The 18,376-nt window shown below is 42.6% G+C and overlaps 2 protein-coding genes and 1 pseudogene across 2 annotated transcripts; all 3 read left to right on the forward strand.

The window, feature by feature from the left end:
- Positions 1-337: 337 nt before the first annotated feature.
- On the forward strand, positions 338-5,095 carry LOC136500348 (wall-associated receptor kinase 2-like). Its single transcript, XM_066495685.1, has 4 exons — positions 338-1,285; positions 1,399-1,527; positions 2,946-3,101; positions 3,687-5,095. The coding sequence occupies exons 1-4, from the start codon at positions 376-378 to the stop codon at positions 4,925-4,927; spliced, it is 2,436 nt and encodes an 811-aa protein (XP_066351782.1). The 5' UTR covers positions 338-375; the 3' UTR covers positions 4,928-5,095.
- A 1,053-nt stretch (positions 5,096-6,148) lies between these two features.
- LOC136500245 (wall-associated receptor kinase 3-like) lies at positions 6,149-10,613 on the forward strand. The gene is made up of 6 exons (XM_066495607.1): positions 6,149-6,415; positions 7,348-7,786; positions 8,033-8,542; positions 8,646-8,774; positions 8,916-9,065; positions 9,197-10,613. Exons 1-6 carry the CDS (start codon positions 6,149-6,151, stop codon positions 10,390-10,392), a joined length of 2,691 nt encoding a protein of 896 aa, XP_066351704.1. The 3' UTR covers positions 10,393-10,613.
- Positions 10,614-13,537: 2,924 nt separating this feature from the next.
- On the forward strand, positions 13,538-18,165 carry LOC136500246 (wall-associated receptor kinase 5-like; annotated as a pseudogene).
- Positions 18,166-18,376: the final 211 nt, after the last annotated feature.

Below are 18,376 nucleotides of genomic sequence, written 5' to 3' on the forward strand. Positions count from 1 at the left end.
TGGCACTTTCTAGGCCGGGCAGTGACACACGTTTTTCTGGAGATGGGGAGGCGACTGACCCAAATGATTGTGATGCGAAGAAATCACTCTACTAGCTCAAATTGTTCTGCAGCCAATAGGTGGAAACCAGGGGCTTATCGATCTAGATGGTTATTATCCTACACCACATGACTCATAAATCAACGTAATTCAGTTGGTCAATGCAAAGCACCGTGTTACTACGTGGATGACGACGACGACGACGACGACTAAACTTACGTGAGCACTGAGCACCACAAATAAGGCTCAGTTTTTCTTTGGATAAAAAGTGGAGAACTTCCCCCGCCGAATAGAAAAAGCGTAGTGGTGCTTCACCTTTTGCATACTTACACACATATGGAGAAAGTTATGAGAGTCATAGTGTCCTTTGCAGTAGTTGCCACGCTGCTGATGCACCCGCCGTCGTTCGGCGGCGCGGTACCAGCTGCGGCAGCCACCGGCGTGGCGGGTAACTGCACCAGTAGCTGCGGCAACATCAGCATCCTGTACCCGTTCGGCGTCGAGCTCGGCTGCTACCACGCCATCGGCTTCAACCTCACCTGCAACCACTCCTCCGATCAACCGAAGCTGTTCCTCGGCGACGGCACGGTGCAGGTGCTGGACATCTCTGTCGAAAACAGCACGGTGCGCATCAACAGCACCGCCGTGCAGTTTCAGTATGATGATGGTAGTGGCCGCACCACGAACAGCCGCACCAGCACATGGGGACTCGGGCTCCCACGGAATGGTCCCTACTTCTTGTCGGAGTCGACGAGCATGCTCCAGGTGATTGGGTGCGACATCCAGGTCATCCAGGGGGGTGTCAATAACAGCTTGGTCAGCTCTTGCACAGCTATCTGCCCGTCAATAGAAGCAGGCATCATTGTGGGTGCGCGAAATGGTAACTGCACGGGCATTTTCTGCTGTCAGACAAGCATCGTTCTAGGTTACTCTTTCTACTCCATTCAGATGAACTTGCTTTCTGGTGGATCACAGGGTCTATTAATTCCACCTGCTGTATACATAGTGGACCAGATTTTCAATGCCGACCCTCTTGACATGCTCAACAACGGTACTCCCAAGGCGCTTCCGGCCACACTAGATTGGATAATTAGTAATTCGACATGTCTGACAAATATTACCGCCCCCGAATGTCTCAGTAACCACAGCTATTGCCAAAATTCCTCTTCCTTGGGCCATGTTGGGTATACATGTCAATGCGCAGATGGTTATCAGGGTAATCCTTATGTTCTCGGTGGATGCCAAGGTATTTTTACCGGCAGTTCCAGGCCTGTCTTCAAAATCTGCAGACATGCATTCTTTCTGTAATAGCTCGATCTCTCCTAGCTAATTACTATTTATGCATTTGTTTTGCTACAGATATCAACGAATGCGAATTTCCATACCAATATCCTTGCTATGGTGTTTGCAAGAACACACCCGGGAATTTTACCTGCCAATGCCAAACTGGCTACACAGGCAACGCTTCTGTCCCAAATGGATGCATAGGTACATGACGTAAAATCAAAAACACACTTGCAACTTACACTGCTTTATTTCTCCTGTTACATAACCGCAATAAATGTTTTGGACGGCTACATGGTGCCATAAGATATTTCTTTTACTAGTATTTATTGTTAAAATTCCATAATAGTAATATCATGCTATACATTTGAAGTCAAATCTACTATTACAATTTTAACATTAGTTTCTAATATATACTGCTAAATATATTTGAATTGTCTGTCATTTTCTATTAGTTTAAGTTAATTCAACATAGTATTAGACTAGAGGTAATGTGTTAGAAGAAATTAAGATCTAAACCCTGTTTGCTAAAAAATTCTAGATGACCCAAACAACCTAACTTGTTGCCTGTTTTTAATTATTCAACCACCCAACTTATAAAAAAGCTATTAGCTATGCCTCTAGAAATAGAAATTGACCGCCTCTGTTAATCCTTTCTCTAGTAGTCACTCAGATTGATACTTGCATACCTTAATAATAGTAATACTTAGTAATATAGCTTTACCTTATGCTTATATTATCATTGACCGTGTCATGCCATAAATATATTTGACATGACCATCTACATATATATGAGCCTATCAGCTAGCTTATATTCAATTATTTGAGATGAATGTGACACTCGATTTAAAGAATGTCAGATACAAATCTAAGGGCCAACAGATCCTAGTGGAACCAGAGCCAGCAGCATCGAGTCACAACCAAACCCAGCAGCACCCATCAGAACTAGATCAAACCAAACCTAGGAACAACCAGTTCTAATTAGACCAAGTTCAAACCAGTCAGAACCTAGTTGGAACAAGACCCAGTTCCAACCGGTTAGAACGCCCCCGGTTTGAACCGGTGAAAATAGAGTTTCCAACCAGTCATAACCACAGCTAGAACCATATCCAGATCAAACCAATCAGAACCCAGTTTGAACAAGTCAGAATTAAAACTAGACCTAGTTGCAACAGGTTCCAACCAGATCTCGAACCAGTTAGAACTATGTTTGCACTAGTTAGAAACCCAGTTTGACCAGACCCATCAGCAACAAGTTTCAATCAGACCCAGTTTGAACTTTTCAGATCTACTTCTAACTAGACCCAACAACAAGATACGATATTGTACATTAAAATCGATTGGCTACAAAATTATATGACAAAAGATGATGACGATATCGAACCCAGCCCCTACAATTTCGTGTGCTGGGGGACTCAAAAACACTCAAGTGCCATTTTTTTAGATAAGGGAACCAAGTTCCAACCTAAGTGCCATATAGCTTTCCTCCATATATAACATCATTTAGTTTTATCCATCGATACACATGGCATTACAATACATATGCTTACTACATGTTATGGTATTCTTCCAAATGTATAGTGTGTTAACTTTGTCCATTTTGTTATGCATGTATTTTTTAGACATAGATGAGTGTGAGAACCCGGAGGCATATAGTTGCTATGGAATCTGCAAAAATTTCCTGGGTACATTTCAGTGCCAATGTCCTAATGGAACATATGGAAGTCCATCCACAAAACATGGTTGTGTTACTACAAAAAAGAAGAATTCCTCCACAGGTGACAAGCCACTATATGCGGACACTGCCTATTACCTTATATTTTCCATATTACAATCACTACTTTATTAACTTTTACTTCTGCGTATGCTAGAAACTTAGGAGATATCTGTATGAGAAATTTGCAGTAAAATTTAGGATATACCACTAATAGGACTCTTTTCACACAGTCTCTCCCTGTTCATTTCTAACATAAACCTAGTAACATCAATCTGGTTATGATAAAAAAAATCTACTTACAATTATTCAATGTGTCTTAATCTATATTCATTTTTTCCTCCTCTGATAGCATTGCTTCGCACCTCACACGCCTTGAATATGTATTTAATTGCAACCTAATGTGAGTTCTGTTAGCTTTAGTTGGATCCCGTACTAGGACTTCATGAGTCTAGATTGTGGCTTTCCAATTTTGATGCGCCTAGTAGCTAAGTTATTTTAACCTTGTATTAGTAGAAACTACATTCTCTTTATTATAAAAATGGATATGCTTGGTCTAAGCATCAGGGCTAGGATACAAGCATTCCTTGTTTAAAAGGAAACTATGATTCCAACTCCTTAATTTAGCCCATTGATCTTCTTTTTTCAGGTCTAAGCATTGGGCTAGGAGTAGGCGGTGGAACAAGTCTTTTGCTAGCACTAGGTGCTCCGTTCATATCACGTAAAATAAAGCTACAAAAGAAGAGAAAGATGAGAGAGAAATTTTTCAATCAAAATCATGGGCTACTATTGCAGCAGCTTGTATCGCATAATGGAGACATTGGAGAAAGGATGACAATTACTTTAAGAGATCTAGAGAAGGCTACAAACAATTTTGATAAAGCACGTGTGATTGGTGGAGGAGGGCATGGCGTTGTGTTCAAAGGAATTATTGATCTAAAGGTCGTGGCAATCAAGAAATCAAGGATTATAGTAGAAAGGGAGATCAATGAATTTATAAATGAAGTCGCCATTCTTTCTCAGGTCAATCATAGAAATGTGGTGAAGCTATTAGGATGTTGCCTTGAGACAGAAGTCCCGTTACTAGTTTATGAATTTATCTCAAATGGAACTCTCTATCAACATCTCCATGTTGAAGGACCAATGTCACTACCATGGGTAGACCGAATAAGGATTGCATTGGAAGTTTCTAGAGCTCTATCCTACCTACATTCAGAGGCTTCGATGCCTATATTCCATAGAGATATTAAGTCTAGCAACATACTTCTAGATGACAGTTTAACAGCAAAAGTATCTGACTTTGGCACTTCAAGATACATCCTGATTGATCAAACTGGAGTAACCACAGAGGTTCAAGGAACAAGGGGTTACCTAGATCCCATGTACTATTATACAGGCCGACTAACAGACAAGAGTGATGTCTTCAGTTTTGGTGTTCTTCTTATTGAATTGCTAACCAGAAAGCAACCATTTGTCTATCGGTCCAGGCATGGTGATAACCTTGTGTCACATTTCAGAAAGTTGCTCGTGATAGGTAATCTTGTTGGCATAATAGATCCTCAAGTCATGGAAGAGGAAGATGGAGAAGTCCAAGAAGTAGCTACATTAGCAACAATGTGTACTAAATTGAAAGGAGAAGACCGGCCTATAATGAGAGAAGTGGAGATAATACTTGACAGCATACTGGTTAAGAAGAAGCAGGTTCCATATATTGCAACAACAAGGAGGTATGATGAGAATAATGAAACACCGGTTCACTGCATGTCAATTGAAATGGCAACTGACCAAACAGATAGGCGACTTGCTATGGAAGAAGACGCGAATAATAGCGAAATAAGCCGGCAGTATACTATGGAAGAGGAGATATTGTTGTCAGGAAGTTACCCCTGATAAACCTGTGCTTTCATGAACAACAACGAACTTCGTTCCTTCGCGCTTCCAAATTATTCTGTAAACTTTCCGTGGATGCATTTTCTATTGTTGATTCCACAAATATAATTCCTTTTATGAATACTATGAAGACATTAGTATTGTCTATGGTGAACATAATTTACTTCTTGATCTGTTTTCCTGTTTTCTGTTAGGACTACTGCCACGAGGTTTAAAACAGAGTAAGTAATAAATGTGACTCTGTATTCTTGCGATATTGTATTCTCGGGACCTATTTAATCTATGCATGTAATGAATAGTACAGCAGTTTTGATGCTGAAATGTAGGCCTCCACAAATACAAGTTGCAATGTAGAAAATAAATTCAGCCTGGTGATTCTGTTAGCGCGGCGAGATCATGGCTTTTGGTAGCACTGTGGGAGTCCTTCCCGCCCGCGAAGCAGCGCAGGTGCAGTGGTAGTGACGACGAGGCAGGTGCTTGCTTACCAGGACCGGAGTGAACGACCTGAGCGTGTGCTTGCCGGCCAGCGAGCACGGCCGGATCAAAGGAATCCACGTTCAGAGTTCAAACTGGAGCACAGTGGCATGGCGGAAGCAGGCGGCGCTGTCAGAGTTGTAACCAAGTGAACTGATGGAGTGAACTCGAATAATTGTCCGACCAAGTGAACTGCCGACGTGCACTGCGCGTTATAGTATGTGAGATGTCATCCTCAGGCGGCCGGCGTAGAAAGATGCATGATGCCATGATTTGGATGCACGTACGTCAGCACGATATACTATAGGGGCAGGCCGACGAGCGAGAGAGGCGTGGTCAACGTTGGGTGGATTTGATGAAGAGCTGACGACGACTAAATATATATATGCTACTGGTGGTGCATGCAATTGGCGATGCCTTGGACCATCAGAGCAACGTACGCTGTGGTTCTGGTTCATGGACGACGTAGGGAGCTGGTCAAGTCGATCGCTGAGCGGTTGAGGTGTTCGTCAGTTGTCCATATTGCAGTGTCCACCGCTAGCGATGGCCGGCAGCACCTTCTGCTGTGCTACTGCCACTTGGAAGAGTAAGCACTCCATGACGTCAAGGAGAGACACTTTCACTGAACATAAACACTGTATCATGTGCTATTTATAGTGAGGACACATGAGTAGTGCTTAATTCCATAGCCAAACAAAACAAAGAGCCCTTTGTTTTACTTCCTTATGTTCTAGCAGCCAAGCACACATGGAGAAGAAGGTAGCTAGTGAAAAAGATGTAATAGCACTTGCTGCTGTAGTCGCGACGCTGCTGATGCTCCCGCCACCAGCTGCGACAACAAGCACCGAGCCGATCAGTGGCTACTGCACCAGGACGTGTGGCAACATCAGCATCCCCTACCCATTTGGCATAGAGACCGGCTGCTACCACGCCGACTGGTTCAACCTGGGAGTTTCACTTGTCAGTGCCCTGCTGGTTTTACAGGCAATGCTTCTTTCCCAAATGGATGCAAAGGTACACAATGCCAATCCAAGTTTATGGTTATCATAGTCCTTAGTACAGCTTACAAGATCAGTACCGGTGCTACTACTTATGTCATGACCATTCAAATTTTCGGCTTGTTTCCTTTTAACCTTATTTCATTTTATAGTTTCACCCATGCATTTTCCAATGACATAGTCTTGTAGTTATTGTGATACTGCTTACTGAATCGACATGAATCCCACCTAACACATAAATCAGTCAGCAAGTCAAGTCACCGCGTGCCTGTCGTTATTTTTGCTTTCATGGACGACGAAATTAACTTAACTTCGGCGGTGTTTAGGCAAACTTTGCACAGTGAAGATTCCCCACTGTAGTATTTCGTTTGTATTTATAAATTATTGTCAAACATTGACTAATTAGGTTCAAAAGATTCGTCTCGCAAAGTTAAAGCAAACTGTGCAATTAGTTTTTGATTTCGTCTACATTTAGTACTCCTTGCATGTACCGTAAGTTTGATGTGATGGAGAATCTTCTTTTTGTATAGTGCACTTTTCAGGAGTTTGGAGGAACTAAACGAGGGGCCTTGTTTAGTTCCAAAAAGTTTTCCCAAAAAGTGCTACAGTAACCATCACATCGAATCTTGCGATACGTGCATGGAGCATTAAATGTAGACGGAAAAAAAAACTAATTGCACAGTTTGGTTGAAAATCGCGAGACGAACGTTTTGAGCCTAATTAGTCCATGATTGAATACTAATTGCCAAATAAAAACGAAAGCGCTACGGTAGCCAAATTCTCAAATTTCTCCCAACTCAACACAGCCTTAGTTCGTCTTCGTCCTTGCGTACGTCGTGCTAGTTAATTTAATTTCACTGGAGAAACTGTGTGTGGCATGCCCTATTTATGGTGAGGAACGTAACTGACGAGGATGACATGGGTCGTGCTTCCGATCCATATAAGCAGGCACACATGAAGACGAATGTAGCAGTGGCTAAAACAGTTGTAGCACTTGCTGCTGTAGTCGCGACGCTGCTGCTGATGCTCCCGCCATTTGCTGGCGGCGGCGCCGCACTTGCTGCAACTGCAGCAACAGCCACTGGTCTGGGCAGTAACTGCACCAGAAGCTGCGGCAACATCAGCATCCCGTACCCGTTCGGCGTCGAGCTCGGCTGCTACCACGCCATCGGCTTCAACCTCACCTGCAAGCAGCAGCACTCCCACCGTCAGCCACCCAAGCTGCTCCTCGGCGACGGCACCGTGCAGGTGCTGGACATCTCTGTTGAACACAGCACGGTGCGCATCTACAGCCCCGGCGTGCAGTTGCAGCATGATGGCATCAGCACCGGCGGGACATGGGGCCTCGGGCTCCCAGAGACCGGACCGTACTTCCTGTCGGAGTCGGGCCCTGTTTAGATCTCACCCAAAAATCAAAAATTTTCAAGATTCTCTGTCACATCAAATTTTACGGCACATGTATGGAGCATTAAATATAGGCAAAAAGAATAACTAATTGCACAGTTTGCCTGTAATTGGCGAGACAAATCTTTTAAGCCTAAATAGTCTATAATTGAACAATTTTTACCAAATACAAACGAAAATGCTACAGTAGCCAAAAGCCAAAAATTTTCAGAACTAAACGCGCCCTCAGCTAGCATGGTCGAGGCGATAGGGTGCGACATCCAGGTCAGCATTAGCGGTACGATAGGAAATAATGTCAGCCTGGTGAGTTCTTGCACTGCTATCTGCCCCGTTATTTTGTCCGAAGATGGTGGCGGTAGCGGTACGATAGGAAATGGCAGCTGCACTGGCATTGGTTGCTGTCAGGCCAGCATCGTTGTAGGCTACTCTTCCTACAGAATCCAGATTGACCCGGTTTCTTCTGCCATAAGCTTGTACATTCCTACTTCGGTATTCATAGTCGACCAGAGTTTCTTTATCAGTATCAATTTTACTGGAGAACGAATTCCTGGATCGCTTACTACGGCTACACTAGACTGGATAATTAGCACTTCGACATGTCCTACAAATATGACCGCCCCAGAATGTCTCAGTAACCACAGCTATTGCCAAAATTCCTCTTCCTTGGGCCATGGTGGGTATACATGTCAATGCGCAGATGGTTATCAGGGTAATCCTTTTGTTCAAGGTGGATGCCAAGGTACACTACGTAGCGAATCAATCTTTTTTAATTATATTTTCTCAGCCTGAATCTGCATACATCCTTTGGTGCTCCTAACACATACCTTATTTTTTGGTTATAGATATAGACGAGTGCAAATATCCCGACCAATATGTTTGCTATGGTGTTTGCAAGAATACACCTGGAAGTTTTATTTGCCAATGCAACACTGGCTATACAGGCAATGCTTCCATCCCAAATGCATGCACAGGTATAATAAGATGGAAATCCTAAATACATTTGGTTATAACTTACGACTACTTGCTCTAGAGTTATTACAAGGCTTGCTATATACATATTGGACACTATAACAAGACATTAAAACAAAATCCATCTGCTCTAAATTTCCTAGACATTGACGAGTGCAAGCACCAGGAAGCATACTCATGCTACGGGATATGCCAAAATTTCCCTGGAACTTTTAATTGCCAGTGTCCAGATGGAACCTATGGAAATTCTTCTACAAAAGGGGGATGCATTACATTCAATAACTCATTTACAGGTACTAAGCAGCCGCTATATGCAATGCAAGCTTAAACTTTCCGATTTCACTCACAGAATTAATATTTTTCATCTTGATATATTTTTTTACTCCGAATCCTGAACGTGTCGTGTCATTAAATATTTTCTTAGGTTTAAGCATCGGGCTGGGAGTCGTTGGTGGAACAAGTCTTTTGCTTCTAGCCATTGGTGCTCCCTACATAATGCGTAAAATCAAGCTTCAAAAGGTAAAGAAGATGAAACAAAGATTTTTCAAGCAAAATCAAGGGCTGCTATTGCAACAGTTAATATCACGAAGCACAGACATTGGTGAGAGAATGATAATTACCTTACGTGATATAGAGAAGGCAACAAATAATTTTGATAGAGCTCGCATCATTGGTGGTGGAGGGCATGGTGTCGTGTTTAAAGGAATTCTAGATCTACATGTTGTGGCAATCAAGAAGTCAAAGATAGTAGTTCAACGAGAAATCAATGAATTCATAAATGAAGTTGTCGTTCTTTCTCAAGTGAACCATAGAAACGTGGTGAAGCTCTTAGGGTGTTGCCTTGAGACAGAAGTCCCATTGCTAGTTTATGAGTTCATTTCAAATGGAACCCTCTGTCATCATCTTCATGTTGAAGGACCAGTGTCACTACCATGGCACGATCGGATGAGGATAGCAGCCGAGGTTGCCAAAGCGATATCCTATCTGCATGCATCTGCTTCAATGCCCATATTTCACAGAGATATTAAGTCATCCAATGTACTTCTTGATGATGCTTTAACTGCAAAGGTTTCAGATTTTGGAGCTTCTAGATATATCCCAATAGATCAGACAGGAGTGACTACAGCAGTTCAAGGAACGATGGGTTACTTGGATCCAATGTATTATTACAATGGACGATTAACAGACAAGAGTGATGTTTTCAGTTTTGGTGTTCTTCTTGTAGAATTGCTTACTCGAAAGAGACCATATGTGTATAGGTCAGTTGATGATGATGGTCTTGTTTCACATTTTGTTTCACTGCTAGCAGAAGGTAAACTGGTTGACATAATTGATCCTCAAGTTATGGAGGAGGAAGGTGGAGAAATCGAAGAAGTAGCCACACTAGCAGCAATGTGCACAAAATTGAAGGGAGAAGATAGGCCTACAATGAGGGAAGTGGAGATGGCCCTCGAATGCCTACTAGTTAAGAAGAGGCAAGTTCAATATAATGGAACACGACAAACAAATAGTGGGGAAACTGCCGGTCCTTACATGTCAACTGACCGAGGAACTAAGGAAGCTAGCAGGCAATACACCATGGAGGAGGAAATGTTGTTATCAGCAAGCTTTCCCCGGTGAATTTTTATCGCTGTATTGAACAAGTGCACAATTCATGTACTCATTTATCTATTGTTTCTTAGCATTGCGAGACGACAAACAAGTGTCACTTCCATTTGTTCTCATAAGTAATTGATGAAATACATCAGTTTACTTTAGTCCCGCATATTGACATTTATAAATAATGTAAAGCTTATTTTTTGTGCTTGTTTTTGCAAGCTGAACATGAGTTCTTTTTCCTATTTTTGCATGTTTCCTTGTTCAATGAAGAATTTTGGGTTTGTCTCTGCATTCTCAAGATGATGCAACCTAATTGTTCTGTGTATTCATGTTTCTGTGTATCTTATATTATTTTTAGATAATAGAATTGTTTCCAAACTCTACTACTTTTTTGTGCATATGACAAAAAACAATGTACAATCATAGTTTGGATCGTTAAAAGTTGGCATCGACAAGAATAATCTAAAATGTCGGAAAGAAATTTAACTTGCCTGGACGACAGGCCACTTGCCCATTTTTCTCATCATGATTTAAAACATGGTGGGGGGACCTAAATAAGTTAATACAAGAGGTAACCTTACTTCAAGGATCTCCGGTGACACAGATCCATTTGTCTAATGGAGAAAGTGAAACTAAAATGAAGGCAGACGCATCAGTATTTTGCTATCTGAGTTATCTAAAACTGTGGTAACTCATATTTCCACAATCACCTTCGTCCATGATCGTTGTCCATTGCCCATTGCGATGAGTGGTTTCATGTCACTATCGAAAAACAAGGGAGAGCATAGCACTCTCTTTTGTTGGATCTGTGTCACCAAAGCAAGCATTATAGTAAAGCTCGAACAATCTAGCAGTGATCCAGAACCCTTAGAATGACCCTCTCTTCCCTCTACACTTGTATCCCCTATCCCTTCTTTGGTCGTTCTTGATTCTTAACCAGTACACACACGTTCCCGGTGGATTCGATACCTTGGAATACTCTAGGGTCAAAGCTATAGTGGTATCCATACGCTAGCAAATTTATCTACGGTTGTTAAGATTACCAACAAGCTTTCTTGTGCTATTGCTAGGGAATAGTTGTACTAGTTTCGAACCGAGTTTGTCTGTTTTCTTTTTCTTTCAAACACCTACCGGAAGGCAACCCAAAGTTATCTTTTCCTTTACCCTTACAACTGCTTTTTTGTTTTGAATCATCAAATTTCTAGTGCTTTATTGGGTGGCTCCTAGACTCTAAATTGTATTCGGTCATTCTGCCTAGTCTAGGTAGATGGCAAACTTCTTTGTTATCTATCTATTCAACGTTTTTAGTCTAGCTTTGTAGTAGACATATGTTAAACAGGACCAACGGACCCATATTGAAGGGACCATGACGCCTAAGACCAGGGGAGTGTGAATTAGGCAACTTAAAATCTACTTCTAAAACTATGGCCTCTAATTTGCTAGGTGTGTTGCTATCTCTAGCGTAAAAGAGTTATGCAACCTAGGCTACAATCCTATGAACTAACCTATCAAATTAATCTAGTAAGGTAAAGCACACAATCCTAAGTACATAAAATAAACGCAGAAGCTTAAGGGTGGTAGAGTGCAAACTCACATCGACGACTCTTGTATTTTTCCTAGGTATCGAGAGGCTCTTCGCTTCCACTTAGTCTTCGTTGGAGCCCCTCGCAAGGATGCCCTCGCAGGGGCCAAACTCCTGGTCAGGTAACTCCATGGATCGCCCTTGGGCCTTCCCCATGCGCAAGCGGATCTCCAAGATGGCCTCTCCACGAACCACTCCCCGCCATCTTCACTATCAAGTTTCTGGACAAAATATCATGGGCATTGTTCCCTTCTATATATACACGATGACGACCACACCACAAACGTGGTTGGTGTAAGTCTCTCAGGACTATAGGCCCCTTCGAGCATAACAATGGTGCACGCAACACCGAGTAAGCAAGACGTATGCAAACCTCACTAACACTAGGTCTAAACCAAGAGCAAGCGCTTTTAGCCATTGTTTAACTAGTCTAAGCACTTCGCAAAGCACCTACACTAATCACCGAGTGATTCTTTAAGCACTATGTGTGGCATGAGACACTAATCTTTCTTTGTTCCTCACTATAATGCCATCTTCATTTTGATTGTTTCTAAATACCCATTTGGTATCAATGACATTGTAGTTCTTTCGTCTCTCAACTAGCTCCCAAACTTGATTTCTTGTGAAATTGTTGAGCTCTTCATGCATAACATTGACCCAATCAACATCTTTCAAAGCTTCATCGATCTTGGTTGGTTCACTGAGAGACACAAATGAATAGTGCTCACAAAAGGATACAAGCCTTGATCTTGTTTGAACACCACTTCTTAAATCACCAACAATTTGATTCAATAGATGGTCCATTGCAATTGCTGGATGGATATCTGGTTGGACAATTTGCACTTGATTGCTTGAGCTTGGTGATAACTTGGTTGAATCGCTTGAGTTGGACTAGCCACTTGTTGATCTTGTGCTTGCTGAACTTGATCTTAATCATGAGAACCGCTAGTGCTAGGTTGATCATGATTTTAGAGTCATGTGTTACTTTATGTTATATTTAGAAAATAGAATGGATACAATAGCTATATTATAAATGGTGATTAAGTTATTATTGTATCAAACTGATGGTCAAATGTTTCAATTTTTTGTGAAATTTCTAAGATCTATCTTTTGTTTTTCTTATCGTGTCTCATGAGGATTAACGTGGATGCTCCATTAGGCAGCTTTAGTTAGAACTTCTAGTATTTATATACAAACTCTTGTTGCATCTTTTTTTGTGACTTCATGAATCTATAGCTTACCTTTTAACTTTTAATCAAGTTGTTATAACTTTTTTTAAATGTTAAGTAGAAACTCTAGCATTATTTTATCTTTTATTCAATTTTAATTATTAAAAGGAGTTTAGATTGTGCATCATTTTAATGTCTGTTGATTGTGCAATTCTAATCTGCTCTCATCTTTTAAATTGAGCACTATCATATATGAAAAGTAGAGTATATTGTTCTACTCAGGGGGTTAGGTGGTAGAAGATGAGACATGGGCTGTCTTCCTCTCCGGAGAGAAGGTAGTATTCTAAGTTTTGTGGGTGGTCAGTACAACACAAATTTCCATGCCAGGCCAAGTCAATGTAGCCATGTCGATGTTTTCCCAATTCCATGTAAATTTCACGCGGTGGGTAGGGCATATACTTGGCAAGAAATGAGTAATGTTTGATAGCTTGGAGAATGGAGATCATAGGAAATTCATGATCATCAGTTCATCAGAATCAGTTTATGAATATCTCAGCAGTTGGATGTATGGAGAAGTTAGCGAGTAGGAGAGTTGTATTTATGGTGGCTGTGGGTGCAGCAGTGCTGCTGCAGCTGTTGCATGCAGGTGAAGTGGGGCAAGAAATAGCTAATTGCAGCACTCACTGTGGCAATATCAGCATCTCCTACCCCTTTGGAATTGAGCCTGGCTGCTACCATCTTGGCTTCAACCTCAGTTGTGATCACTTGCATAATCCACACAAGCTATTCCTCGGCGATGGCACGGTGGAGGTCCTTGGGATATCCATTCCCAGTGGCGCAGTGCGCCACAACAGCAGAGGCATCGTGCTATCGTCGGTTCCTAATGCTGCTACAGATGACATGACGAACAAGACAGGGAGGTAGTACCACACATGGATAGATTGGCCTCAGAAAGGGTGGCCCGTTCTTTGTCTCTCCAGATAAGAACAGGTTCCTGGTGCTGTCTTGCCACAACATCCAAGTCCTCCTTGGAGAGGACGGCAGCATTGTAAATGCCTGTGCCACTTACTGTCCACCAGCCCCTGGGAAAACCAATCTTTTCAGTATCCAATGCGCAATGAGTGCTCTGGAATTGGCTGTTGCAGTGCATCAATCCCGAAAGGCTATACTTCCTACAGCATCCTCGTCCAACCGCCCAGTAATATTTCTGAGTTTGATGCAGAGTCTTCGGTGTACATAGCTGAGGAGGGATCCTACAATGTCACACACCTGATCTTTGAAACTGTTTATGCTCTCCCAGCCATGCTGGACTGGATGATCAGCAACTCAACATGCAGGAAACAGCTCTTGTGAAAACTATACAAGCTATGTTTACAGTGGTTACCGCTGTCGTTCTTCTGCAGGGTATCAAGGAAACTCATACGTACAAGATGGGTGCAAAGATATACACGTTAAAGCAATATAGTTTCATTTCCTTACAGCACATATCTGAAATGATTTCAGATTGATGTGGTGACAGTTTAATGCTTGCTTAGATGTATCTAAATCTTCCATAGGTGTGTACTAGTTTATTAATGTTTTTGAGACAAAACTACTTCACCAGTCTAGTTTCTAGTTTAGTTGATGGTTTTGTATTTTTGCTTGTTTAGACATCGATGAGTGTGCACTTTGGGAACTCCACTCATGCTACGGCACCTGCTTAAATATGCCTGGAACATTTCATTGTCAATGTCCTGATGGAACATATGGCAACCCCTTCACAGAAGGGATACATCAAGATAAAGAGTTCCTCTCCAGGTGACAATTACATCATGGGTTACCTAAGTTTTGTATATACCAACTTCATGAGTTCTGTATATACCTAAGTTTTGCAGAAGCTGGGAAGTTGAGGTGGACTGATTTTATCAAGTCTCTTTTATACATGAGAAATTGATACATGATGAATTCTTTAACAATATTTAATGCTCATCCTACCGTTAGGTAAGAGTGGTATATTTGATATTTAACTCTCTTTTTTTTCAAAAAAAAAATCAGGTTCAACCATAGGCCTGATAGTCAGTTGTGGCTCAATTTTATTTGTTCTGGCCTTTTGTGGCCCCTTCATAACACGTAAGATTAAGCTACGGAAGGCTGAAAAAGCACAAGATATTTCAATCAAAACCATGGTTTGCTACTGCAGCAGTTAATATCACAGAATGCAGGTATTGGTGAAAGGATGATTATCACATTAGCATAGCTGGAGAAGGCCACAAACAGTTTTGACAGCGGTAACGCTCTCCTGAGGGCGTCCGGACGGAGAGACGCGGCTTCCCCACTCGCTACCGCGCCGTCTGCTCGCTCCCGTCCACACCCCTTCCGAAAAAATCTATCTATTGCGCTCCGCCTCCACAACGCTGCCTGCCTTCCCCACTCCGCGCTCCACCGTGCTGCTCGCCTGCACTGCGGCTTCCGCCCGCCGTGGCCGCCTCCACCCAGCGGGCGAGCCTCCACGATAGATGCTCCAGTAAGCAGGCGTGGGGAGGAGCTTTGTGTGACACTGCCCCGCCGGTGAATTGCCCGCGCCGCTGCCACACCAGTGGGCTCCATGCATCGTCGCTGACCTCCGCGTTGGCGTCGAGCTCCGCAACGACGAGCCTTCATTTGTAAGTAGCAAGGTACATTATACTGAAAGCACATGTTGTAAGCGTATGTTTCAAGTGTTTTAGATGTTTCATCTGAATGTTGTATGTGTTTCATTTGGATGTTGCAAAAGTATATTGGGATGTTGCACATATTGCAATGGCTATATACGTACGTTGCAAGAGTACATTCCAAATGTTTCAGCTATTTTCAGACGTATGTTGCAAGTGTATGTTTCAAATGTTTCAGCTGTTTCAGACGTATGTTGCAAGTTTTTCTCTAGATGTTGCATATGTTCTAGTGGCTATACACATATGTTGCAAGCGTATGTTCCAAATGTTTTACCTGTTTTAGACTTATGTTGCAGCAAGTGCTTCATATAGCAAGTGTTTTCATTAGCAGGCACAGAAAGCGAGTAGAGGCAGAGGCGGTCCACACGGGCACAGCAACAAAGCGGGGAGGCATGCGCAGGTGTAGCAGCAATAGAAAGGCGCGCAGCAATAACAGGCGCGCGGGGCAGGCGCGGTCGTCCGATGGAAAAACCGTCTGTGATACGTTAGCATCCAATGGAAACAAACCTCCGGACGTCTGGGCGGTAGTAACTCCGTTTTGACAAATCTTGCGAGGTTGGTGGTGGTGGACATGGCGTGGTGTACAAAGGAATTTAGACCTACATGCAGTGGCCATCAAGAAATCAAAAGTAGTGGTGCAACGAGAAATCAACCAATTCATAAATGAGGTTGCAATTCTTTCTCAAATCGACCACAGAAACGTGGCAAATGGAAAACTTTCTCACCATCTTCATGTTGAAGAGCCGTTATCATTATCATGGGACGATCGACTACGAATTGCACTTCAAATTGCTAGAGCTCTGGCCTATCTACATTCAGATAGTTCAATGCCAATAGTCCACATAGATATTAAGTCTTCTAACATACTGCTTGATGATAGTTTAACAGCTAAAGTGTCGGATTTTGGAGTACGTTCCAATCAACCAGACAGGAGTGACTACAGCTGTACAGAAAACATTTGGTTATTTAGATCTCATGTACTATTACGGCCGTCCCAGGCCTAGGAAAATGATGGCCCCCCAGCCCCAGGTATGTATACATATACACTAGTAGCAATAGGAGATGACGAGATCCTCTGACTCCCTGCTTCCTGTGACCGTGATCACGCCCGCAGCACCGCTCCGCACGGGTCGCGACGCAACACGCGACCTTCCGCTTTCCTTCTGCGCTTGCGGCGTGGGAGCGTGAGGGGCCTGGCTGGCGGCGGCGTTCCAGTAGCAGACCAGAGAGGCGAAGCGAACAGGCAGAGGCAGGCGCCAGGCGGCATCTGGCAGCAAGGGCCCTCACGTGACGTGATCCCTGAATCCTGATTCCTGATCATCTAAATCCCTAAATCCTTGTTAGGCGTCAGGTATGGAATCTGAAATTTAGTTACTAATTGACTAATTGTTTCTCATGTGATCCCTATGGCCCCGTTCACGTGTCCTTAAACCCGGCTTGATCCGCTTCTTTTTTCATCCGGAACAGTGTTTTTCTCTCACAAATTCCTCCAGCATTCCTCCAAACCATCCAAATTCCTCCAGAATTCATCCATAGTTACTAATTGTTTCTCTAAATTTTTTAACAAAGCAAGGGATACATTAGTTGAGAAGGGGCCCATAAGAGAAGAGAATCTTGAATTCTCTTGGGATGCTAATGATAGACATTTTTCCTATGCCTATTACTCTAGAAAAACGAGCAAGGAAGAGGTATATGATAGAAAATGGTTAGTTTATTCCAAACACTTGGACATAGCATTTTGCTTCTGTTGTAAGCTTTTTAATTCTAACAAATCCAAGAGTTCATTGGGGAATGATGGGTTTAGAGATAGGAGGCATGTCAATGAGAGGTTGAGGAAGTATGAATTTTTTAAGGTAATTTAATATGTCAATTAGCTACTTATTACTAACATTTGTATATGTGTGTATATAGTACCAATGGGTAGTATTAGTAGTATTATCATGTTCATATAAAAAGGATCAAAATTTTAGCTTCGTTCTAGGTCCAAAAAAGCTCAGGACCGGCCTTGTACACCGGTAGGCTGGCAGATAAGAGCGATGTTTTTAGCTTTGGTGTTCTCCTTGTCGAACTGCTCACCAGAAAGAAACTATCCCTCTATAACTCAGAAAGCAGTGACAGTCTTGTTTCACATTTTGTCTCGCTACTCACAGAAGGTGACTTGGTTGATATACGAGATCCACAAGTCATGGAAGAGGGAGATGGTTAAGTCCACGAAGTAGCTGCGCTAGCAGCAATGTGCACCGAACTGAATGGGGAAGGCCGGCCTACGAATAATCTGCTGTCATCAGTGAAATATGATGGGCATGAAATTGCAACTCGTTGCGTGCCAGACTGCCCGTTCGAGGGGTTGTAATTGGAGCAAGTAGACAGTACAACATGGAGGCGGAAATCTTGTTGTCAGCAAGTGCGAACACAAGGTTGATATGTGCCCTTGCGGTTCGGATTGGTGATGAGTGATTGTTAACGTGACTTACGTCTTGGGTTGAGTCGGTGAGCTAACCATGGCGTGAGTTGGGTTGTGCAACATGTCTCATGGCTTGTGGTGCGCAGGTGTGGAGCTCGGA

Source organism: Miscanthus floridulus, chromosome 13 (assembly GCF_019320115.1).
Source record: "Miscanthus floridulus cultivar M001 chromosome 13, ASM1932011v1, whole genome shotgun sequence".
Taxonomy (NCBI): domain Eukaryota; kingdom Viridiplantae; phylum Streptophyta; class Magnoliopsida; order Poales; family Poaceae; genus Miscanthus; species Miscanthus floridulus.

Excerpts from the sequence above, each read along its gene's own strand:
- LOC136500245 (XM_066495607.1), top strand. The coding sequence starts at position 6,149 with ATGGAGAAGAAGGTAGCTAGTGAAAAAGATGTAATAGCACTTGCTGCT. Across the intron at positions 7,787-8,032 it reads GTACTTCCTGTCGGAGTCGG|CTAGCATGGTCGAGGCGATA; the intron begins GCCCTGTTTAGA and ends ACGCGCCCTCAG. Across the intron at positions 8,775-8,915 it reads CATCCCAAATGCATGCACAG|ACATTGACGAGTGCAAGCAC; the intron begins GTATAATAAGAT and ends TAAATTTCCTAG.
- LOC136500348 (XM_066495685.1), top strand. The coding sequence starts at position 376 with ATGGAGAAAGTTATGAGAGTCATAGTGTCCTTTGCAGTAGTTGCCACG. Across the intron at positions 1,286-1,398 it reads TGTTCTCGGTGGATGCCAAG|ATATCAACGAATGCGAATTT; the intron begins GTATTTTTACCG and ends GTTTTGCTACAG. Across the intron at positions 3,102-3,686 it reads AAAGAAGAATTCCTCCACAG|GTCTAAGCATTGGGCTAGGA; the intron begins GTGACAAGCCAC and ends TTCTTTTTTCAG.